The 24,943-nt window shown below is 55.7% G+C and overlaps 1 protein-coding gene across 1 annotated transcript in view; it reads right to left on the bottom strand.

The window, feature by feature from the left end:
* Positions 1-24,487, bottom strand: part of DNAH10 (dynein axonemal heavy chain 10) — a 78,969-nt gene extending 54,482 nt beyond the window's left edge. Inside the window, exons 1-19 of the mRNA XM_056131426.1 lie at positions 24,274-24,487; positions 21,433-21,513; positions 20,828-21,006; positions 19,926-20,034; positions 18,185-18,300; positions 16,406-16,622; positions 15,368-15,525; positions 14,673-14,903; positions 13,023-13,213; positions 11,934-12,132; positions 10,749-10,943; positions 8,498-8,668; positions 7,938-8,114; positions 7,277-7,402; positions 6,336-6,508; positions 5,746-5,897; positions 3,110-3,274; positions 1,364-1,571; positions 90-246 (exon numbers count right to left, since the gene is read on the bottom strand). Coding sequence (XP_055987401.1) covers positions 90-246; positions 1,364-1,571; positions 3,110-3,274; positions 5,746-5,897; positions 6,336-6,508; positions 7,277-7,402; positions 7,938-8,114; positions 8,498-8,668; positions 10,749-10,943; positions 11,934-12,132; positions 13,023-13,213; positions 14,673-14,903; positions 15,368-15,525; positions 16,406-16,622; positions 18,185-18,300; positions 19,926-20,034; positions 20,828-21,006; positions 21,433-21,513; positions 24,274-24,487 — 3,219 coding nt within the window. The remainder of the gene's footprint in view (positions 1-89; positions 247-1,363; positions 1,572-3,109; positions 3,275-5,745; positions 5,898-6,335; positions 6,509-7,276; positions 7,403-7,937; positions 8,115-8,497; positions 8,669-10,748; positions 10,944-11,933; positions 12,133-13,022; positions 13,214-14,672; positions 14,904-15,367; positions 15,526-16,405; positions 16,623-18,184; positions 18,301-19,925; positions 20,035-20,827; positions 21,007-21,432; positions 21,514-24,273) is intronic.
* Positions 24,488-24,943: the final 456 nt, after the last annotated feature.

Raw genomic sequence — 24,943 nt, 5'->3', positions numbered from 1 at the left:
AGCCCGCAGAGTTCCTAACAGCATCACCACGGGTCACTTCTAAGCACAGGGAGGTGGGGGGTGGGCAGGTAGGAGGCATCTGCCTTTACCTTGGTGACCTCCACACAGCTGCGCACGCAGTGCACACACATCTTGTCAATCTCATTGGCGTTGGGATGAAGGATAATTTCCGGCGCCGTCAAAATGGTTTCCGTTTGGAACAAAGGGACATTTCCGAGGATGAGAGAGTTGAAAGACTGCAGGTTTCTAGGAATTCATTCATAAAAAGGAGTGAGGCAGGCCTGGAGCGATAGTACAGCAGATCGGATGCTTGCCTTGCATGCGGCCAACCTATGTTTGATCCCCAGCATCAAATCTAATCCCCAAGCACTACCAGGAGTGATTCCTAGCACAGAGCCAGGACTAACTCCTGAGCATGTCTGGGTGCGGTCAAAAAATAAAAAGGAGTTCGGTGCACCAACAGTGGCGCTTCTACAGGGAGCAGCGGTCTCAGTGGTACAATGGATTAGGGAGCGAGGGGGACACTCCACATGCTCATGTAGGTCTAATGTGGACTGACAGCTCATGCCCATCCTGGGGAAGTTAACATCTACTTGGCTAGTAGCTGCCTCAGTAATAATAACGTTGACTTCCAAAAGGTCACCTGATTGACAAAAATGAATGTCTGGGTTCCTGCTCTGCCTGGTTTGGCACAAGACCAGATCAGGGACACACTCTGGGTTTGGCTGGTTGGTTTGCCTCCCCAGCAGCCCCACCAGCAATGCTCAGCCCTCGGAGCTGGTGCATTAATGCAATGATCCAACCATGCAATGCTGTGCTGGGGAGTTACCTGGACCACTCACCCAGCAATGCTCAGGTGACCATGTGGTGCTAGGAACTGAATACATCCAGCACATGCTAGGCACACATCCTAACTGTTGTACTGTCTCCTGGCCCTGGGTAGCTTCTTCAGATAAGGGCTCACTCCTGGCAGTGCTTGGGGCACATGTGGGAACAGTGATGGAACCCAGACTCCTATGCTCAGTCTCCTGAGCTATTTCTCGGACCCTGGGGTGAGGCTCTGCGGGGGACACCTGGATCGTCCCATAGGCCATGCCCACAGCAGACAGAGTGTCCCTCCCTTAACACGGAATGTGACAATACAGGCGCAAACTAACGAAGTTCACTCCCAGACTCTGAAAACTGCGGTGGTTCCTGTGGGGGAGGATGGGGAGGGAGTGGCAGGATGGTTCTCAGAACTGTGATGCCAATGAGACCCATACTGGCACATGCCACCAACCCCCCCATTCTCCGACATGACACAATGCCATAAACCAATGAGAGGCCACGAGAGTAAGGCTGGCCCTGGCGCAGCCCTACTCACTTGAGGATGAGCCTGGTAAGTGTCTCGTAGATGCGGTTCTCCCAGTATTGGTAGTAGGAGGCCAGCTTGGGGGCCTTGCCTGTGTTGGTGTGGACCACCAGGCCCTCGACTTTGGTCAGCAGGGGCGCGATGGCCAGATACCAGCGGACCATGTGGTCCACGTCCTTGGTCCGTTCCCGTTCTATGTGTTCGAAGAACTCCTTCACGCCTGCAGACAGAGACAGACACTCACAAGGTACTATTCAAGGGCAGGTCAGACCGCAGTGCCCATCTCAGGACACAGAAGCAGCCTCTACCCTTATCCCAAAGAGGGCGTGATTCGGCATTGTCGCAGACTGAAAGCCAATAGCCTGTGTCACTCCAGCCCACCAGCTCCAGCAGCCTCCCTCGCAGCAAATCCAGAAAGGCAGCCTCTGGCCAGAAAGGCCCTGAATTCCCTGACAGATACTTCTGAGATGACATAGCACATCTTGTTTGAACCAGCACATGTGAGGCCATAAAAAAATTATTCATCTTACACTGCCAAGTTATTGACACCCACACTATCAGTTCTCACAGACAAGGAGTGACAAAAAGTCAAGTAAAATGTGACATGAATTAAGAATTACCCAGACCCTTTCAGGAGAATGATGGAAACGAGGCAGGAATGGTTTCAGAGCATTGCCAGCACACAGCAGACACTGTGAGTTCACGTGTATGTGAGTGCCATGTGCATATGCTCACGTTTGTGGGCAATGTATGCACGTATGTGCACATGTGAGCACTGTATGCGTGTCTGCACACGAGTGCCATGTGCACGTGACTGCATATGTGTAAGCACTGTATGAAAATGTTTATTAAATAATAATAATGATCTAAAATCAATCTTCTAAACGTCCATAAGAACAAATAAGGAAGGAAAGTATGAAAGAAGGACGAGAGGGAGGAAATAAGGAAAAAAAGGAAGGGAGGGAAGAAGGAATGGCAGGGAGGAGGGAGGAAGGAAACCAAATAAACTTCTGTAAAAACAAAATGAAGACCAGAGAGATAGTACAGGGCAAAGAGTGCACCTTGCAAACTATTGACCCTGGTTTGATCTCAGGAACTGCATAATGATATGTGCACGTGTGTGAGCGCTGCATGTGTGTTTGCACATGTGAGTAGCACATGAATTATGTATATGAGTGTGTCGTATGTGTATGTGCACATATGAGCACTGCATGCATTTGCACATGCTAGCATCACATGCATATGTATTCATGTATGACTGTTGTGTGTGTATGTGCATGTGTAAGCATTGCATATGTGTTTGCACATGTGAATACCACATGCATATGTGCATGTGGATGTTGTATGCATATATGTATGTATGAGTGTTGTATATATGTGCACGAGTGCCATGTGTATAGTGCACATGTGAGTGCTGTGTCTGCACATGTATGAGTATCATGTGCACGTGACTGCACATGTGTAAGCACTGTATACATATGTGTATATGAGTGTTGTGTGCATAAACACACATGTGTATGAATGCTGTATCTGTGTTTGCACACATGTGAGTGCCACATGCATGTGTGTATGGGGTGTCTTATGCATATGTGCATATGTGAACACTACATGCATGTTTACATGCATGTGAGCACCACATGCCTATATGCACGTGTACATGGGTGTTGTATATATATGTGCAGATGTGTGAGCACTGTATATGTGTCTGCAAATTATCTAAGTCAGGCCATAATCAGAGAAACAAGGAGTTGGACATACCAGGGAGCTCCTCCTCACTTTTACGAGCCGGAAATTTAAAGAGGTTTATGGACTCAATCAACATGAGCCTACTGGAAATGTCGTCAGCGTTCTTATGAATCTGGTGCACCAGGGACTCGAACTTCCCAATGGCCTGTTTGCAGCGGGTAATGTAGTCAGCAATGCCTGAGAGAAAGAAGCAGGGAGAGACGCCGCCCTTGGCTTTCCACTATCGCTCGCAGCCACACCGGCTAAGTTAACATCAGCAGTCCTTCCACAGCAGACCTCCCTCGTGCCACCGCCCTGGGTCTTGGAGGGAGCACTGGCACCCCTTGGGACCTGGGACAAGCTGCTCTGTGCTCAGAATCAGCCTAAACATGCATTCCTGCTGTGCGGGCTGAAAAAGCACCTCCTCCCAGCACAGGGGGCGGGGAGGGGAGACAGCTCCCTGCTGTCTCTCGCTGCCGCAGCACCCACAGCCCCACACTCCTTGCCTCCTGCACACAGTAGCCTTTGGCCTCTTGATTAGGGTAGTGAGTGGTGACAGTGGACTCGGCACTCAGCTCTGAGCATGTTCTGAATCCTGTCCTCCCGCCTAAAGCGGGGGAGCATCTGAGTGTGAGTCCTGCAGGTGCAGAGGCCTTTCCAGCCCAGGGTTGACTCCAGAGCCATCTGGACATGCATGTTCTCCACAGAAAGGAGAGGGAAGAGGAGATAAGAGGCAAGCGGGAAAAGCTCTGGAGCCATGAAGGGAGAGAGGGGGAGAAGGCCAGGCTTCTTTATCCAAAAAGTCTGCATGCCTCCGCGCCAGCCAACCTCCACAGGCTGGGGGTCTCTCCCAACCTGTATGGACAACTGGCTGTGGGAAACAGCCAGACCAGTAATTAACAAAATAACTAGCTTAGTGATTGATAGGATAGCCAGATCAGGAATCGACAGAATGATTACATCAGTGACTAACAGAGCAACCACACCACCATTAATAGAAAAAACAGATCAACCAGTAACCAGATAGAATAACCAGTGACTGATAAAACAGCCAGATCAGTGACTGACAGACAGCTACATCAGTGACGACAGAACAGTTAAATCAATGATTGGCAGAAGACTACATCAAGGACTGACAGAACCGCTACATTAGAGATTGACAGAACGGCTACTCAGTGACTGACAGAACAGCTACACCAGTGATCGACAGAACAGCTACATCAATGACTAACAGAATGGCCTCTTCAGCGATTGACAGAACAGCTACATCAATGATTGAGAGAACAGCTACACCAGTGATTGACAGACAGCTAAATCAATGACTGACAGAACAGTTACATCAGTGATTGAGAGAATGTCTACACCAGTGATTGACAGCATGGCTACACCAATGATTGACAGTACAACTACACCAGCAATCGACAGAATGACTAAATCAATAATTGACACAATGGTTACATTGGTGATTAACAAAGTTAGAAAATCGAAGAGCAAAAGGAAGAACCGAGGGCATCACTGGCCTAAAGTCTGGGCAATGGTCACAAACATTCTGCTGAGAGTGCAGAGCTCTCACCTTTTCAAGCCCCAGAACAGACAATGACACAGTCCTGGCACAGGGCCTGCATGCGCAAGGACCTGGGTTCTATCCCTGGCATCCTTGAGGATCATCAAGAGTGGCTCCAAAATAAATAAATGAAGGAGGAACTTGGAATGAGGCAAAAGGATGGTGTCTGAGCACAAAGGACTCAGCATTCCATCAGGACTGACACAGGAAGCTCCCCAAACACCTGGGCTCTGAGCAGCACCCTCTGAGCAAGGGCACGGGTAATCCGGGGAGATGCTTTAACTCATGGGACTAAATGGAAACTAACACAGCACGTTCGCACGCACAGGTAAGACTGAGTCTTTGCTCAGAGAAAAACACGCTGAGAGAAAGAGGTAAGTCCCAGTCAGTGATCCCAGATCCCAGCTGCAGAGTCTAAAAGGGAGCATAAAAAAATGCACAGCAAGGAGAGCAAAAAAATGCACAGCAAGCAAAGGGACATGCTGAAAAGAGTGTAGAGATCAATGAGACCAATGAGGAAACCACTGAGAAAATCAGAGGGGCAAGGTGCGGGCTCCTTGCTGGGACAGATGGAAAGAACAGAGGCTCTTAGCAAGAACTGGATGGGGTGGGCCATGCCGGAAAGGGTCCCTGCCCAACCCACCCACAGAGACAAGGGCCCCTGAGGACTTTAGGGACTAGAACCTAGTGCTCGAGTGAGGTTGTGGGGGGAGGAGAAGGAGGGAGGAAAGGGAGGAGGGAGGGAGAAAGAGATAGGAGGGAGGAGAGAGGGAGGAGAGGAGGGTAGGAGAGAGGGAGTAAATGGCCATAAAGACCCTGCACAAAGGTTTGGAGCAGTTTTCCCACCATTTTGCCAAACGCAGAGGCAGCCCAGGTATCCCCTGCCCCCAGGGACAGGCCGCCCCAAGGGTATCACAGGAAGAAAACAGTCGGGGAGGTTGAGGGACCGGGTTTTGAGGGGGCACCCATGACGGAGGAGAGAGTGGGGCTGTAGAGTGCTGAGGGGAAGCATCCCACCCCAGCCCCACACATGCCCCACCAAGGGCCCAGAGCAGCCCCAACAAAATAACTAAAGCCCGAGGGGCACTGGAAGACACGCGGTTACCAAGCGAGTTCCAGTTCAGCCTCTTGTACCCAGGCCAGAACACGCGCACCAGCTCCTGGGAGAAGTCGTCCAGCAGAAGGGACTCGGCACTGTTCAGGGTGCCCAGCAGCATGTGGTAGTGGTCCAGCATGCGCTGCATCCCGTCCGTGTACCTGTGTGCCGGAAGTGCCACTCAGAGCAGCACCCAGGCCCCAACGCCACCCAACCCACTGACCACCCTTCATGGGGACGCTGGCCACTGCCACGAAAGAGGGCAGCCTCCTTGCTGGGCAACAACCCCGCTGGGCTCTCTCTGTTATTTGTAGGTAAAGGGACAAAGATGACCTTGGCCTTGATGCCCGGTGTGTCAGTCCGGGAAAGTCTGGGCAGTTCTGGGTCATTTTGGAGCATGTGAAGGATTGTTACTGGTTCCAGAAGACAATCTTCCTGTTTGTTTTTGCCTGGGCCAAACCTCTGCGCCACGGGTCACTCCCGATGTTGCCTGGGGGACCCCAGGGAGTGCTAGGGATCCACCCCTAGTCAGCCTCCTGCAAGGCAGACGCCACCCCGCTATACTGTCACTCGGTCCGATAGAGGGATGATCTTCTCACCTAAGAAACTTGTCCTCTTGGAGGGCGACATTCCGAGCCAGCTCGGGGACAGAGAAGCCCAGCTGTTCCATGTACTTGGTTTCATTGATGATCTCCCTGAGAGCCGGTGAGAAGTTGATGATGAAGACCGTGGCCTTGTTGGAGTTGGTGGCATCATCTGCGACAGTCACGGCCTGAAGAAAAGAAGTCAGGGGCTAGGGCAGTGGCCAGGAAGTAGGTCCATCAATACAGCCCCTTTCAGTGGGGGATTCCAGAACATTCTCTGTCGGCCTCAGCATGTAGACAGTCATCCGCAAACTCTGAGCTCACACCTGGATTTGTACAAACAGACCCAGGGATCTGGGCTCCCGCGCACATGTGGCCTTGGGAGTCAATTGCCCTTGTGTGATGGGCTGAGAGTCCACCTCCCTGCAGACTCTGCCCGGGCCTCTCTCGCATCATGGCACAGGAGGGACACGGCTCCCTGAGGGTTTCAGAGACAGAGGGCTCGGCCTCCCGGGAGCAGGAACCTCTTTCCTGGGCAGCTGAAGATGGGTTGACCCTCTGTGTGCTTCTGTCCTGTGACCCAACTGCTTTCACACGTGGGGAAACTGAGGCACGGGGTGACACCACTGGCCAGGTGGGGAGGCTCTCGTATTCTTTTTTTTTCTTTTTGGGTCATACCTGGTGATGCTCAGGGGTTACTCCTGGCTCTGCACTCAGAAATTACTCCTGGCGGTGCTCAGGGGACCATATCGGATGCTGGGAATCAAACCTGGGTTGGCCGTGTGCAAGGCAAATGCCCTACCCGCTGTGCTATCACTCCAGCCCTGGCTCTTGCATTCTTAACCCTGTGATACATGTTTCGTATCTGTCCTTTCTGTTTTTCCCCATGTCCCTGAAGCTTGGCCCTCTGGCTCTGTTGAGCGTGATGGGGACTCCAGCCTCTGGGGTGCAGACACCTTGGTCAGCAGACTCTTCTTCATGAGCACCGGCAGGATCTGCTCCGTCGTCTCCCTCCACTGCTCATACTTCGTGTCTTCATAGTCCTTCATCCTCCTGCCCACCTCCAGGTATTTCTGCCGCACCTGCCAGAGAAGTGGCCTGGGTCTGAGCGAGTCTGCAAGCTCGTATTCTCTCTTTCCCTCTCACCCTCCCTCCCAGACTGTCTCCCTCTCTCCCTCCCTCTCTCTCTCCTTATCTACCTCCCTCTCTCCCTCCCTGCCTCCCTCTCTCCTTCCCTCTCTCTCCCTCCAACCCTCTCTCCCCCTCTCTCCTTTCCTCTCTCTCTCCCTCCCTCTCCCTCTCCCCTCCCATCCCTCTCTCCCCCCTCTCCCTCCCTCTCCCTCCTTCTGTGCCTTTAAAGAAAAGTTTGTCGGGACTGGGAGCCAGTACAGGGCTAACAGTCTCCATCTCTGATGCACGTGGCCCCATCACTCCCGTGTGGTCCTGAAGCACCCCAAAAGCTTGCCAAACCCTGCAAAGGCACTGACAATGCCGGGGTGGAGAACAGGTAGACAGAGAATATGGGGCGAGTCTCAAGCCAGAGGTGCAGGTAGGTGCAAGTGGACAGGCAGGCAGGCGCGAAGGGTGGGACCTCGCGAGACCAGGGCACCCACTCACCTCCTGGCCTCCCTCGCTGTCCAGGATCTCCTCTACCTCCTGGAAGCGGAGGATGGTGTGCTTGATGCGGTAAAACAGGGACCGCTCCCAACAGATGGCGCCCGCCACGGGCGGGTGGTTCTTACACAGCGGGGGGTTGTCCAGGTTTTGGATGAACAGTCTGTTGATGATGTCCACCTATAGAGCAAGCCCAGAGCTGTGTGGTCAGCGGCAGTCTGGGGCCTGGGCCTAAGTGGGGGGATGTCGGGCCCGTGGTGGACAAACACATCAGGGCCAGCCCACAGAGAAACAGAACTACAGAACCCAAAGTCAGCACTGGCTGGCAGGCAGGAATCCGAGCTAGAGGCAAGTGTGGGCCCCATGAGGGGCTCCTGCCCTCCTCATACTCAATCACCGCCTCGCCCTGCGCTGACAGCTGAGATGCCGTCACCCATGGCATATCCCATGTGGGGGTGGGTCTGGGCAGTATGGGGAGTAATGTGGATGGGGTGTTGGAGTAAAGGGGCACAGCATGATCCGACCACCCTCATTCCCCATGTGTGCGCAGAGCTCTGAGTCACCTCTTTACAATACTGGGCAAGGATGTCGTTAAACTTCATCATCATCTGTCGGTTAATGGCCTCCCGTGACCGGATGTGCTTAAATTTTAAAAGCATGTCAAAGGCAGCTTCAGCTGATCGCAGCGTCTTGAAAGACTCATCGATGAAATGTTTTGCTTCTTTCTCAATCACCTGTGGGGCCAGGGAGAGGGGATGGGAAGGAAGAAGGAAGAAAGGAAAGAAGGAAGGGAGGGAGGCAGGGAAGGAAGGGAGGGGAGTGGAGGGGAGGGGAAGAAGGGAGGGAAGGAGGGAAGGAGAATGAGAGAAAGAGAAAGAAGAAAGACGGAGAGAGAGAGAGAGAGAGAGAGAGAGAGAGAGAGAGAGAGAGAGAGAGGGAGGGAGGTCAAGGCATGGGTAGAAGCTGCGGCACCAAATCCAAAAAGTTGCTCTGGAAACTCTGCAGGTGTCTAAAGCTGATGTGATAAATGTAAAATAATCATGTCAGCATGTGGCTATGGAGGAGCCATAACTAGGAATCATCTCTGAAAGTGAACAATAGAAATACCTAGGGCCAAACAGATAGTACAGCAGGTAGGGAACTTGCCTTGCCCACAGCCAACCCAGGTTCAATCCCCAAGCCCCCATATGTTCTCCTGAGTCCATCAGGAGTGATCCCTGAGCACAGAGGTAGGAGTAAGCCCTGAGCATCTTCAAGTGTGGGACCCTCCAAGAAGAAAGAGGAGCAGGAGGAGGAAGAGGAGGAGGAGGAGGAGGAGGAGAAAGAAGAAGAAGAAGAAGAAGAAGAAGAAGAAGAAGAAGAAGAAGAAGAAGAAGAAGAAGAAGAACAAGAACAAGAACAAGAAGAACAAGAACAAGAACAAGAACAAGAAGAACAAGAACAAGAACAAGAACAAGAAGAAGAAGAAGAAACATCTAAAATTGTGAGAGTAGGAAGGAGAGGGGTTAAGCATGAGGCTGCTTTTCCTTATGATGAGTCATTTGGTATAACTTGATTGACAGGTCAAACACTCCATTTGGAAATAAATCACACGCAAAATACGTAATATGTAAAATAACATATTACATAACATCCAAGGTAAAAGAGATGGTTCACCTGGATATAATTCAGGCAGACCCTGAAGCCCCCAGGAGAATCCTGTGGGTTGTGCTTGGAGAGATGCTGGGGTGAAGGTGGGGGCGGCCACAGAAACAATTACTTAGAGGAACCATGCAGGGCATTAGAGCATCTGCCTTACAAGCAAGTGGCTGCAAGTTCAAATCCCCTGTCCGTCATGAGCGCCCAGTACCATCCTGCCAGCTCCGCTGCCTGTGATTTCAGGGTGTGAGTCTGCAAGCAGTGCCACCAGGAAAATGTGCCAGCACCGGGGCGAGGAAGTGTGGCCCCTGGCAAGCTTATGTATAAGCACAACTCCAGGGGCGCAAACTTAGGTGAGGTGCGAATCCCCAAAGGTGTAAGTACCACGTGCGACACCCTCACCCACCCCTGCAAAGATGTAAGCCCACAGGCAGGTGTGCAGTACAAAATCAGTCTCCACAGTCATGGTGGGAAGGCAGGAGCGGCAAATGAAAGATTTTAATCTTGAAAACGATTTTAAAGTGAGAAAGCTATTGTTGGGCGTCACAGGCCTCGGGTGTTCTCCCCTGAGAGGAAGACTGGGACCTGCTCCCTTCTCCCTGCTCAGAGCAGGGGTTGCTCAGAGGGCCCCTGAGCACTGGTGCCGGAGGACACCGGGGTTGAAACCCATCCTCCTGGCCCTAGAGCCCAACTCCGACTCTTTGAGCCTCTCCAGCTTCTTTCCCTCCTGCCCGGGCGCCGTTCCCACGTAACTTCATGGGTAACGATCACTTACTTGTGATTGAAGAAAGAAATGGTTAGGCACACGTGAACCCAAGAGACAAACCGGGCGAAGTCCTGGACCCCCCCCACCAAGACCAAACCCAGGCAGGAAAAAGGAAAAAGTCACAGAAGCTGGTGGGGGCAGGAGGGAAACTGAGGACATTGTAGGAAAGTGGATGCTGGCGTTGGAACATCGGACGCCTGAAACCCAAGCATGAATAACTTTGTAATTCACGGTGATTCAATGAAAAAAAGTAAATAAAATCTAAAAATAAATAAATAAAATCACTTCCTTTAAAATAATTGAGTAAAATTCAATAAAAAGGAAGTAATGCTTTTTAAAAAAAAAATTGAGTAAAATTGGACTGAATCGGATAAGAACAGCCAGGGTCACGGGGCCGAGGTGCTTCTTACCAGAACTTCCACCTTAAAGTCCTCGATGACGTATTTCCAATACTGGGAGGCCTTGATGCTGAAGGGGTCGAAGGTCAGGTTTTCCATGGGGGTCACCAGGCTGTCCACGCGGCACAGGACGTCATCGATGCGCTTGGGGTCCCCGGTCACTGCCTTCAGCTCTGGGCCGAAGATGTTGTAGAACTCCTCCACCACCTGCCCGAGGGAGGCGGGAGGGTCCTGACCAGCCTCCAGCCACCCGCCTGACCACCCAGTGCCTGGCACAGGGGCGCCCAGATGCAGCTAACCCGCCTGCAGCTGAGCCCTGCACCCGCTGCCTGGCGGCTGTTCCCACCTCTTCTCCTCAGTGCCATGCCCTTCACTCCCAGGACCCCTCAGCTCCGGCCCCCTCAGCCCCTCAGTTGCATCCTCCTGGGCCCCTCAGCTCTGTCTTCCTCAGCCCCTCAGTTGCATCCTCCTGGGCCCCTCAGCTCCGTCTTCCTCAGCCCCTCAGTTCCGTCTTCCTCAGGCCCTCGGTTCTGTCCCCTCAACCCCTCAACTCTGTCCCCCTGGGCCGCTCAATTTTCTCCCCTCAACCCCTCAGTTCTGTCTTCCTCAGCCCCTCAGCTCTGTCCCCTCAGCCCCCCGGCCCCGCCCCTCAACTCCAGGGTTCCGCCCCTAGGCCCCTCCACCTTAGCCCCTTGTCTCCACCCCTCAGCCCCTCGATGCCCCCCCCAGTGCCCCTCAGTTCAGTCCCCCTCGGTTCCTCAGCTTCACTTCCTCGACTCTGGGCCACTTCGTCTCCCCTGGCCTGGCACCTCTGAGGGATTGACTGAGGGACCGCGGTGTCCCCCCCCAGGCTGCAGCTCCTCCCCGGCCCTCCCCACCGCCCCCACCCCCGTCCCACCCGTCCGGAGGAGGGGAAGGCACCGCTGCGGCAGGCAGAGCCCCTCAAGTAAAAGGTCTCAGACCCTTCTGAGAACATGCAACAGGACGGACAGGGGCAGGAGACTGTGCGGAAGACCTCAGAAAGGAGTAGCCTGAGCTCAAAGGAGAGCCAGGGCAGGGGAGGTGGGGGAGTCACTGAAAAAGGAATATTCTGGAATACTCTGCGTGCCCTTTCTCTTCCGCCTCCTGGCTCCCTCCTGACCTGGCCCACTGTCAGAAAGCCAGACTGTGTCCTAGTCCCCGCATGCCGTCCCCCACCTGCAGGATGTCATAAAGGTCCTGGCAGATGGTGGCCATGTAATCTGTCCTCTCAAACAGGCGTTTGCGGTCGAACTCCCAGCGTGCCTCCCTCCCCGAGGCCTCGATCTTGGCCCTGGTGTCGAAGTAGGCCTTCTTCCACATCAGCAGCGTGTTCTTGGCCTCCAGGGTCTTGTGCTGAGCACTCGCCCGGTTCTCTCTGGGGAGCAGAGACGCGTGAGGGCCCGGGTCGGTGGGTCTGTCCCCTGCGAGAGGAGGCAGGAAGGCCCGGCCCTGATCCCCACATCAGTCCCCAGGCCTGGCGCTGAGCTCTCAGGCCGACCAGGGGCCCACACCAGAGGGAAGTGGTGACACCAAGGCTGGGGGACCTGCCTCTTTCCCCTCTCCCGAGCCCCTTCCCTGGAGAGGCCCTGGGTGCAGGGTGGAGGGTCCAGCAGGGGCTCTCCCAGGAACTAAATGCACGGGGCACACAGGGGCCATCGCTTGGCCACAGAGAGAGAGGGAAGCTGCGCTGACATGGGGGTCCTGAGAACCGCCACCCTGGACCCCAAAGCCACACACCATGGGCGGGTCCCTGTGCAGCAAGGCTGGGCGAGGCGGGCCCATCAGGACAGGGTTGAGAGGCTGCCCAGGCATGGAGGGAGCGGGGGGCCAGGAGGGGGGCTCAGGAAGGAGACGGGGGTGCAGGATCGTAGGGGGGTGCAGAGGGCACAGGAGGGGAGAGAAGAAGGAAAGTGGGAGCTTAAGGAGGAGGAGGTAGGGGGTAGGATTGTGGGGCGCAAGGGGTAGGGAGAGCAGGGGAACAGGGGGTGCAGGAAGAAGACAGGAGGGGGTCCAGGAGGGGGATCTGCTGGCACAGAAGCTCTTTCCAGGGGATGGAGAAAATGCTTTGAAATGAGTCATGCTGGTGATACACAACCTTGTGAGGAGACTGACAGCCATTGTCACCTCCTGTATTGTTGGGGACACCCCCAGCAATGCTCGTAGGGGGCATGTGGGGCGGGCGCTGGACCCTCCGGCCCCCCTCGAGCCCCATCGCAGTCAGAGCTGCCTCCTTAAGGGGTGCTGGGCCGGGGGCGGGGGTCTCACCTGAAGAGCGTGCGCAGGTTGATCACCTTGCAGACCCTCTCAGCGATCTCCCAGGCGATCCTCTCCATGAGCGGGATCATGCGCTCGTCCTTGTTGTAGTGGCGGGAGATGATCCACACCATGCGCAGGGCGCTCAGCATGGACGGGATGCTCTCCAGGACCACGTGGAAGCTAGTGCCGTGTGTGATGTTCTGGGGGAGAGCGAGGCGGGCGCAGTGCAGGGCGTGGCAGGAGCGCCAGTTCAGAGGGGACGGCTGTGCCTTGCACGTGGCAGACCCAGGCCCAATCCCCGGCACCCCGTAGGATCCCCCAAGCCCCGCCAGGAGTGACCCCTGATGCAGAGTCGGAAGTAAGTGCTGAGCACCGCCAGGTGGGGCCCCAAACAAAAAACAAACCAAAAAAATCTATGAAACACTTTGCAGAGGGTGTGGGGGAAGAATATGAATCTACTGAGTGCACACACACATCCACTCACACCTGCAATTGTCACACATGTTTACACACCACATACACACAGTCACACTCGCATATTCACAAACACACATTCACTCATACACATGCGCACACACACACATACACACTCATATACATACTCACATACACACATATAGTCACACACATGCACATACCACATGCACGTTCATGTCACACTCACATATTCACAAACACACACATTCACTCATACACATGCACACACACACATACTCACACACACTCATATACATGCTCACATACACACACATAGTCACACACACCACATCACATCCACGCTCACACACATCACACTCATATATTCACAAACACACACATTCACTCATACACACACATCCACTCATACAAATGCATACTCATATACAGCTCACACACATAGTCACATGCACATACACACTCGCACACACACTCACATATTCACAAATGCATTCACTCATACAGATGCACACACATACACATGCTCACATACATACATATAGCCACACACATGCACACACACCACATACACACTTACACGCATTCACATATACATACACACACACACACACACATACTTGCATGAAGTCCATAAAGCACATGTCCTATGTGGCAGCCATATTTCCTAAGTCGGTCACCATAGGAATGGAACAGTCGCCTACCCTGCCCAGCACAGTCTCTGGCGTCCACGATCAGGTGGCGGCAGGATGTACCCCTCCAGGTACAGCCCTTTCCTGGCCGGCTGTTTGAGCACCTGAAGCCAGTGACCCTCTGTGGCCCTGGAGGGACCCCTGTGGGAGCCTGGGGTTGCAGAGAGAGGCTGTGGGGTCCCCGGAGGCGAGAACAGCCAGGAAGGAGCCTCAAGCCTGAAGAACGGGGCCGGCGGCCTTCCCCAGCCCCCGGGGGAGGGGTGAGCAGGAGAGGGTCTGCATGGCAAAGGGGAGAGGGAGACTGGGAAGATGCTGGGCACAGACTCGCCCTCGGAAAGCCACCAGAAGCCAGGGAGAGGGGCAGAGAGGCTGACAGCCAGGGCTGAAGGTGCAAAGCGGGGCCCGCCCCACAGGGACGAGAGCACCACCCCTCGGACCCTCACACCAACAGCCCAGGAGAGACTCCCGGCTCTGAGCACTGTCCCTCCAGACTCAGAGCCCACCCCCCAACCCCCCACCCCCGCATGCTAACCTTGAAGTGGCGCTCCACCGTGGCCAGGAAGCGCACGTTGTCCGACGCCTCCATGTGCAGCTTGTAGAGGCCCGTAAGCACTGCTTGCAGGTTGGTCACCACCATCGAGTCGGCCTCCCGGATCACCTCCAGCACCTTCCTGACCACCGGGATCTTCGTCTGCTCGTGGAGGGCGCTGAGCGTGGCATTCCTCTCCCGCCAGAATTCAATCTCGGCCAGTGGACCGTTGCCCTGCGGTGGGTGGGGGGCAGGAGGTCTTGGAGTCTGGGACTGCTTCTCCAGCGCGCCAGGTTCCTCCCCGCCACCTGGCCAGGGAGAGTCAGGGCTGGACAAGCGCTGGCCCCGTTCAGGCCAGACACGCCCCATCTTCCGCCACACACTGACATGCAGAGCCCCCGCCCTGTCCCCAGGAAGGAGTCCCACAGAGCCCTGAGCGGTTCACAGACCCACGGCCAGTGTTCTGCCTGTCCTCTGGGGCCAGCTGAGCCCCAAGTGCTCTGGGCTCTGATTCTCGGCAGCCCCAGTTCCCTACAGGTTCAAACCCAGGAATCATCTGGTGCAAAGTGGGGTGACATCTGGGGCGGTCCCCAGAAAACTCTGAGGAGGCACCAAACTGCAGGCGAGGGCCCAGCATCGTCCCCACAGGGCCCCCACAGAGCCGGCTCTCTCTGGCCTGGGCAGTGGGCAGTGAGTACCTGAGGGGTCTTCTTCAGTTGGCTGTCCACAGCAACGGTGATCTGGTTCAGCCAGTTGATCACACACTGCTCTAGGACATCCACGGTGGCCGGGTCAGCGGCCAGGGCCGACACCTCGCCGTCCACGCTGATGGGGGGCAGAGTCAGCTTGATCTCACCTAGTGGAGGGACACTCAGGGTCAGGCGGGGTCCTGGGCTCCAGCTCCAAGTTGGAAGGCGCCGGGGCACGGACTCGGGGCCGTTATGGTTCTGGGACCTCTGGGAGAGGCCTGGTGGGCAGGTGAGTGGGACGGAGCATAGCTCACAGCCCTGACCAGGCTCCTCTGCAGACTGTCTGCCCGCAGGGCCGTTGACGGAGGCTGGCTGGAGGGGGAGCACCAGTGTGTGTGCACACAACGGAGCACGGCTCACCCACTTGCCTCATGGCCCCGCCCGCCACTGCACCACGGGGGACCCTGCCCTTGTGGCCACAGGGAGGAGCTTCGAGAGGTCAGGCCTGTGAGAACCGTCTCATCCGGAACTCCACCTGTGGGACACTTGTGGGACACAGGAACACCAGCCAAACAGGTGCGTGAAGTTAAAGTAAATAAATAAACCTCTGGATGACAAGGCCCGAGGGAAGGGAGGGGCAAAACAGGCCAAAGGCTGCTCGTGGTGAGCCGGCATTGTAAGTCTGTCCCCACGCTTGCCTATCATGATGCACAAAGGCCGCAGCATCCTGACCCAGTGCAGCTGCAAATCAAAACCCAAGTGAGGGCTGGGGAGACAGTACAGCACAGTGGGCAGGGCACTTGTTCCCTCACTGCCCATTTAGTGTCCCCAAGTCTCACCAGGAGAGCTCCCCGAACAGAGCCAGGAGGCGTGGCCCCCAAACCAAAACTAAATAAAAACTGGATAAGTAAATATGTTGAGTTACATAGTATAAGATCAAGTCGTTTTTTAGAGGAAAAAAATGAAAGTGAAACAGTATTCATCCTGGAAGCTCCAACTCTCCCTGAGGCAGCTGCAGGGGCCAGGATGGTGCCCAGCGAGCCTCACCCTCCAGCTGCTGCATGATTCTCTGGATGCTGCTCACGAATTTCTGCAGGTTCATCATGAACTCATCCCGCATGAGCTGGATGCTGTGGAACTCCACCGCCTCCCCCGGCAGCGACGGCAGGTTCATCTCGTACTCCACGGGGAAAGGGATGTCGCCGTGCAGGAAGCCCAGGGGGATGTCCTTGTGCTGAGTGAAGGACAAGGCCGGCAGGTACACCTGGCGCAGCCGGCAGAGGAGGAAAAGATGTCAGTCTGTGTGGCCACCCAGACAAGCACACAAGCCCTGAAGACCACCCAAGTTGGAGCCCAGCCCCCAAAGGGGCAAGCACTGGCTCACCGGACCCTGGGGAACGACCTGCCCCAGACTCTATGGCCCTGTGGCTCTGTGGCACTGAGGCCCAGGGTCCCATGGCTCCGTGGCAGGGCCGGGAGTAGTTCATCCCGGCTGGCCCCGGGACAGTGAGGCTGGGCCAAGCCTGCTGTCAACTTGCTCCCGGAGGGTCAAGAGGACAAGCTCGGCCGAGAAGCCCCAGACACACGGCAAAGGCCTGGCTGGAAACTGGGGGTGAGGTTTTCGGTTTTCCCCTTTTTCCTAAAATTTGAGACTCTGCTGATTCCCGGGCTGGAGCGATAGCACAGCGGGTAGGGCGTTTGCCTTGCACGCAGCCAACATGGCCAACCCGAGTTCAATTCCTCCGCCCCTCTCGGAGAGCCCGGCAAGCTACCAAGAGTATCTCGCCCGCATGGCAAAGCCTGGCAAGCTCCCCGTGATGTCTTCGATATGCCAAACACAGTAACAATTGTCACAATGGAGACGTTAGTGGGCCCGCTCGAGCAAATCAATGAACAATGGGAGGACAGTGACAGTCACAGTGACAGCTGACTCCCAGAGTTTCCCTGGGTGTGCCATTCTAGAAGTTAGGACGTTTGAGCCCTCTCGTTTCCTGTCTGGGAGCTGGCCGCAGGCTCTGTATCCCTGCCAGTCAGAAGCAGGCTCCTTTCTCCCCGGGACCCAAAGGGTCCCTTAGTTCCCAATGATGCTCTTAAGCTGACCCGAGTGCTGTTCTGGGAATCCCTGTTTGCTGAGCAGGGGTGCTCCTTCCCGCTTCCTCCCACAGCCAGGGTGGGGTCAAGCCATCTGGTGGGTTTTTTGCACTGGCTCCAATTTTCGGAATCATAAAATACCTCCCTGACTAACCACATGGGGCTCATAATTTTTCAGATTTGCTATCAAGCTGGAGCGATAGCACAACGGTAGGGCGTTTGCCTTGTGCGCAGTCAGCCTGGCTGAGCCGGGTTCGATTCCTCCTCCCCTCTCAGAGAGCCCGGCAAGCTCCCGAGAGTATCTCGCCCGCACGGCAAAGCCTGGCAAGCTCTCCGTGATGTATTCAATATGCCAAACACAGTAACAACAAGTCTCACGATGGACACGTTACTGGACCCGCTCGAGAAAATTGATAAACAACGGGAAGATAGTGACCGCCCTCAAGCTGCTCAGTTTTGGTGCACGGGCTCAGGGCAAGGTCACTGCTCACTGCCACAGTGCTCTCCCCACCCACTGTCGCCGCCCTCATCTCCCCTCCTTATTTCTGAGGTGACAACCATGACTGCTGGCTGGAACGGGCTCCTGGCTGGGCTCAGGGGATATTACAGAGCCAGGAATGTTTGGTTTATTTCTGCCTGTGTTTGTGTCTGGAACCGGGACGCCCTAGGACTCCTCAGTGCTCAGGTTGCCCTCCCTCCCCACGCCCACCATGCCCCCCCGCCCCAGCCAGTCACCAGAGAGATGATGTCCCTCAGCAAGCCCAGCACGTTTGCGTTGATCACCCCATACTCGAGCGTCTCGGGCATGATCTCCATGGCCTCCTTCATGTCGCTGGCTTCCGGGATGGGCTCTGCGTGGGCAGACAGCGGTGAGGCGGACGGGCCATGCTCCCGGTACAGGGAACGCTCACGGGGCCACTGACACACGCACGGCCCAGACTCAGCACTCCAGGGACACAGAGCTCAGAGCGCCACGAACACAGACTGCCACAGATGCCCTGAGACAGCATTCTAGGAGAGCTGAGTCAGCACTCCTAAGAGTAATGAGTCAGCGTTCCCAGGAGAAATGAGTCAGCGTTCCCAGGAGAAATGAGTCAGTGTTTCCAGGAGAAATGAGTCATCACTCCTAGGAGAAGTGAGTCAGCGTTCCAGAGGAAATGAGTCAGCATGTTAGGAGAAATGAGTCATCATCTAGAGGAAATGAGTCTGCGCTCCCAGGAGAAACATGGGTTGGGGGGGTCCTGTTCTGCTCTGTCACTGAGTGTGCTGTGTGCAGGTTTCTGTTTGAAGCAGCCTCTGGGGGTGTGGAGAGACGGTGCAGTGGGTAGGACGCTTGCCTTGCATGGAACCTGGTTCAATCTCTGGCATCCCGAACGGTCCCTGGTGCAAAGCCAGGAGTAAACGCTGAGCCTCAGAGGGTGTGACCCAAAAACAAAACTTGAAATAAACAGAGAGGCCTCCATGATCCAGGGTGCTGGCTCACAGAAACTGACCTCCTGCCTGGAGCTGGCCTGACCAGGGGCGTCCCAGCCTCAGCACCACGTTCGGGGCTTGTTTCTGAGCCATGCGCAGTGACGCTCAGTAACTAGGCACAGCTCTGCACTTGGGCAACTCCCAACGATGAGTGGGGCATCACGTGATACCAGGGATAGAACCAGGCCTCTTGGACACACAGTGTGCGCTCAGCCTGTCAAGCTCCCCTCAGCCCTCACGCAGGACTCCCTCCATACAGGGAGGGCCTGACCCAAAGCCCAGAAACCGAAGAGCACACAGCACTCAGCTGAGTACCTAAGATGCAGCCCACCCCCCGCTGGGAACAGGCGAGCGGCCCCACTGCACAAGCCCTCAATGCCTCATAAGCCCTGCAGGGATTACTCTGGGCATGATGGGAAAATGGAATCTATGATCAATGAGCACTGACAACTAATAAAAAACTTATATTCTCAGCCGAGATAAGTACCAGGAGGTTTACTCCATGGCTTTGAGGCCAGCCGCACACACTAGGGGAAAAGGCAGCTCAGATAGAGAAGGGAGCACCAAATAAAGGAGGTTCCTCTCAGGATGGGAGATGCGTGATGAGAGTAGACTATAGACCGAACATGATTGCCACTCAATGTCTCTTTTGCAAATCACAGCACTCAAAAGGAGAGAGATAACAAAAGGGAATGCCCTGCCACAGAGGTAGGGTGGGATGGGGGGGATCGGGGGTGGGAGGGATACTGGGATCATTGGTGGTGGAGAATGGGCACTGGTGGAGGGATCATTGTATAACTGAAACCCAAGCACAAAAATTTGTAAGTCTACCTCATGGTGTTTCACTAATAAAAAGTTAAGGAAAAAAAAACCTTATATTCTCAAGAAATGTCAAGATTAGAATCCAGCTCTCTCTCTCTCTCTCTCTCTCTCTCTCTCTCACACACACACACACACATACACACACACACACACAAACACACACACACACACGAAATAATACCTTTTGTATTTCTGAGAAAAAACACCACGTTATGTTCCAAAAGTTCCTCAGGAACAGGGGTGAAAAGCACATGAAGAACCATCTTCTCCACAGTGCGCTTAATAATTTTCTGAAATGGGAAGGGAATAGTCATGCTCAAGTAGGCCCATCCAATGAGACCCCCCCCAACACTGTGCTCAGGTAACCCCGAACATTCCTCTCAGGTAATCACCCCCCCACCATGTTCCTCTCAGGAAACCTAATGCTCCTCGCAGATAAATTCCCAACGTTCCTCTCAGGTAACCCCCCAATGCCCCTCCTCTCATGTAAGCTCCCACGTTCCTCTCAGTAACCCCCAGTGTTCGTCTCAGGTAACCCCCAACACTCCTCTCAGGTAAATTCCCAACATTCCTCTCAGGTAAACCTCCATGTTCCTCTGGGGTGGGCCCCTCTCCTCAGAGCCATCTGCCCTGCACCCTGTGCCCGCACTCAGCCCTGAGCCTGGTCCTCTCGATACGTTCCCAGGGAGAAGCCACGGCAGAGCCCAGGCCATTCTGGGGAGCTTAGCCCAGGGATATGCTTTGTTAGTCCAGGGCCCTTGGCCACCTCTCAGTCAGGTTCTGGGGCCAACCGGGGGCTGAGGGGACTGAGGGACTAAGGTCAGCCGAGCAGATCCGACATGCCAACATAACCAACCTCCAGTGAAAGCCGCAGGGGCTGGGCAGGGTGGGCTTCCAGGACAGGCAGCCTTTGCCCACATCATACTCCTGCTCGGGCTGCTTTCCTGGGTCTACCCCAGCCCCTTCTCTTTGGGGGTCCAGCACACCCCTGCCCCCTTGCCAGGGGTTATCTGAGCACAGTGTAGGGGGAAGCCCTAGAGCCGTTCCTGCCACCCGTTCAGTCCTGGGGCCCCACCCCGGCACCCCACAAGGACAGTCCTCATGGGACGGCATGATGACATAGAGCCCGGGCAGGCAGGACCCCCGCGCTGCCAACGGTGGCACCCATACTTTGGTAGAAGTGCTTTCCACAGAGTCAGCCGCCTCCTCCCCTTCGGAGACTGGTGGGAACAGAGAGCTGGTCCCCAGCTGCCAGCTCTTAGCTGCGGGCAAGAGCGAGAGTGAGGATGACAGTTGGGAGCAGGCGTCCCTGCTCACCAGCATAGCCAACCAGGCGTTACCCGAAGCAGAGGGACCTCCAAGCACAGAGCCAGGAGGAATCCCTGAGAACTGTCAGGTATGGCCCCAAACCAGAACCAAAACGACAGAATAAAATGAAGGTTCTGGTGTTGGCGCCAGAGCCGGTGCCCGTCTACACTGCCTGCAGCTCACCGCTGTGTCACTTCCTGCCCTCTACGCCCCCAAGATGTGGCTGTGAGGTGCAGGTCTCGGCCGTGAGGTGCAACTGCCTGGTTAGGGGGTGGGCCTAGGGGGTGCAGAGAGGTGGCCGCGGGCTCTGCAGTGATGCCGAGGTCCTGCATCTGCTCACTGCCCTTCTAGTCCTGGACCCCTCCCCTCCCAGCTCACACCTGATCCTTTATCTGACTCGATTTTCATCGTTTCCTCCTCTTCTTCCTCCTCTTCATCGTCCGGAGGCATGGGAATGTCATCTGCTGCCACATAAATGGAAGGAATAGAGAACTGTATTGGGAGAATACACTGTCATGGAGGTTCCCCTGGGGGCTGGGACGGGGACTCAGAAAATGGCGGCGGCGTCCTGGGGCTGCCTGTGGGTACTTGGGCTGGACCGAGGGACCAAGTGGCCAGCAAGGCCCTTTGGGCTGGCGTCTCTGAGCCCCAGGTGGGGGCAGGCAAGTCTCAGCTCCTGTCTGACTCACAGAGCTGCGGAGTCCTCTGCAGTGCCCTGCCTCTGCCTGCCACCCCTCTGTGCCCTGGGGAAGACAGGCAGGGGTCATGACACAGGGGAAGCCCAAGGCAGTGAGCCAGGAAGGGGCTCAGCCCCACTGATGATTCTGGAGGGAAGTGCAGGCCCCTTTCACCTGCCAAAGGTGGAGAGTGCCCAGCACTGGGGGGGTGGGGGGGAGGGCAGTGGTAACAAGAATGCCCCCCATGGTGCAGATGTGGCTGGTGTCTGCCAGGGCCTTTCCTAACACTGAGGGGTAGCCCGGGACCAGCACCCCACTCTCACAGTCCACCCTGCGAGACAGCATGGCACCCACAGTTCACTCTTTGTAAAACGCCGGGTGAGCATCTCAGCATGGGGACTGGATGGGTGAGCCTGTCACACCATGAGCTTCCAATCTACTAAGTCACCGGATCCATCCGCAGTGACACAAAACAACCCCCAAGGGCTGCTGGGGCAGGGTCAAGTTACAAAAGAACACACAGAGTAAGATTGTCACTGGGACTTTTGGAACATTTTCACACATCTAGGTCATCATCATTTTATAAATGAGCGTAAAGAGAAAATGGCATAGATTTGCAGTACATGAAAGGTACATAGGTAAATGGGGATAGACAGGTTGGTGGGTAATGGGTAGAAAGTGGATATATGGATGGATGGATAGAAGGATGGATAAAAGAATGAATGGATGGATGGGTGGATGGATGGATGGATGATTGATGGTTGGGTGGATGGATGGAAGGATTGGTAGGTGGAAGAATGGATGAACTGATGGATGGGTCGATGGATGGGTGGGTGGGTGAGTGGGTGAGTGGATGGGTGAGTGGATGGATGGATGGATGGATGGATGGGTGGATGAGTGGGTAGATGGGTGGATGGATGGGTGGGTGGATGGGTGGGTGGATGGATGAATGGATGGATGGGTGGGTAGATAGATGAATGGATGGGTGGGTGGGTGGAAGGATGAAGGATGGATGGATGGGAGGATGGATGGATGGATAGATGTATTTTCAAAGGATCTGGGCTAAGAATTTTAAAGCTTTTTTGTTTGTCTAGTAATATTAAGATATTGGTAAATAGATTGGAAATAAGAACTTAGTTTTTTTTTTTTCCTATAGCTGGTAAGCTAGTTCAATAGGCTGAGCACACGCATGCAAGGAGGTCTGGGTTCAATGCCTGGTACCACAGCACACGTCCCGCAGCACAAAGTCAGAAGAGACCCCTAAGCTCTGCTGAGTTTAGGCCAAAACGGAAGAGGACAAGGAGAAGGAGGGGAGGAGGAGGAGGAGGAAAAAGGAGGATGGATTGAGGGAGGGATGGATAGATGGATGGACAGACGGACGGACAGATAAACGGGCAGATGTGATTGGTGCTGTCTTTGGGTAAGAGATAAAGTAGGTAGGCACAGGGTCAATTGGGGTAATGTCTGACAGGCCGCAGAGCAAACATGGATGTCAAACATGGCAGCCCTGTTGGATGGAGTAGGTTGAGGGTTGCTGATGTCCCCCTGTCACCTTCACTCCACAGATTCCAAGTGACCTTAACAAGAAAGTCTTTCAGGAATTTCAACATCATGTTTTGTTTTGTCTTTAATTTTCAGCAGCTGGAAATAAGGTGGTGACATCACCTCGCAGTTCCCAGCATGAGCCCTATTCCCCCACCCCACCAGCACTGCTCATCTCAGGCATATCACTTTTTTTTTGGGGGGGGTGAGCTCAGGAATCACTGCTGGCAGCTCGGGGACCTCATAGTAAGGTGCCCAGGATGGAGCCCCTGTTGGCCCAGTGCAGGGCAGATGCCTACCAGGACTACATCCCCAGCCCAGACTCGCCACTCAGCTCGGGCAAAGAGAGGAAGCACCAACAGACATGAACAGAAGGGCCATTCGAGGCCCTCAGGTCCCTGCAGAGACCTACGCTCCCACCCTCGCTCCAGCAGGCGTCACTCCCCAGCCCTTTCCTGGCCCTCAGGATCAAAGCTCCGGACATTTCCAGGGACCGCACCCGGTCCAGGAGCATGCACTACCAGCCCCTGGCAGGAGGCAGGGGGTGCTCAGGACACCTCGAGACCACCTGGGGGGCTGAAATCAGCCTCCCCAGCAAGGAGACATGGCCAGAAGCATGCAGGGCAGAGAAGAACCCCGCAGGTTCACAGATGCCCTCTGCCCCATTCCCACGGGCCCAGGGGCGTTGGAGATGTCAGATGTCTGCAGCCTCGAACCCTGTGAGGGCCTGCGTGTTGTGACATTCACCAGGTGGCCATGAAAACTTGGGAGCCCAGCTCCTGCCAGCACACACGCGGGTCTGCCAGTCTGCCCTGGGCAGGCAGTCAGGACAGAGGCCTGTCCTGGGCTGTCTCGGGCCACCAGCGACGGCTCTGCCGGCTTGTGATTTTCACCTGTTTTATTTCATGCACGAGTATCTGCTCCGGGGAAGGGCCTAGAAGCTCTCCAGGGGAAGCCCCGCGGTGCAGCCGGGCCCCCTGCGCCCCCGCACCCCGCGCTCACCCAGCTCCACCTCCACCTCCTCCTGCACCACCGAGCGGTAGAAGAAGAGCGAGGACGCCGCCTCCTCGTCGCTCGCCTGGTTGAGGAAATGCAGCACCTCGTCCTCCACGTCGCCGTCGTCGCGGCTCAGCAGCTCCTCGAAGAGCTGCGGGTCGGTGAGGCCCAGGGCGCAGTACACGCGGTCGCGCATCCACAACACCCGCAGGTCGTCCATGGCGCCGCCGGGACCGGAGGGCGGGCGTCCATGGCAACGGCCCCTAGCAACGGACGCCCGTACCGGCCGCGGCGGGCACCGCCCCGCGCGCAGACCAGGGGCGGGACGGAAGCTGGGGCGGGGCCTGTGCGGGGGGAGTGGACCCTGCCGCCCCCGACCCCGCACCAACCGGTCCGGACTCAGCCCAGCTGCCTTGGGGACGCCAGAGGTGGCCTGGCAGGAGAGGGGGCAGGGGAGGGGGCCAGTCTGGGAGGGGGCAAGGGAGGGAATAGGAGAGGGGGCCAATCTGGGAAGGGATAGGGAGGGGGCCTGTTTGGGATGGGGCAGGGGAGGGGGCCAGTCTGGGAAGGGATAGGGGAGGGGGCCAGTCTGGGAGGGGTAGGGGAGGGGGCCTGTCAGAGAGGGGGCTGGGGAGGGGGCCAGTTTGGGAGTGGGCAGGGGAGGGGGCCAGTCTGG

This window comes from Sorex fumeus, unplaced genomic scaffold (genome assembly GCF_029834395.1).
Source record: "Sorex fumeus unplaced genomic scaffold, SorFum_2.1 ptg000087l, whole genome shotgun sequence".
Classification (NCBI taxonomy): Eukaryota; Metazoa; Chordata; class Mammalia; order Eulipotyphla; family Soricidae; genus Sorex; species Sorex fumeus.
This window is presented reverse-complemented; position numbering and strand designations above follow the sequence as displayed.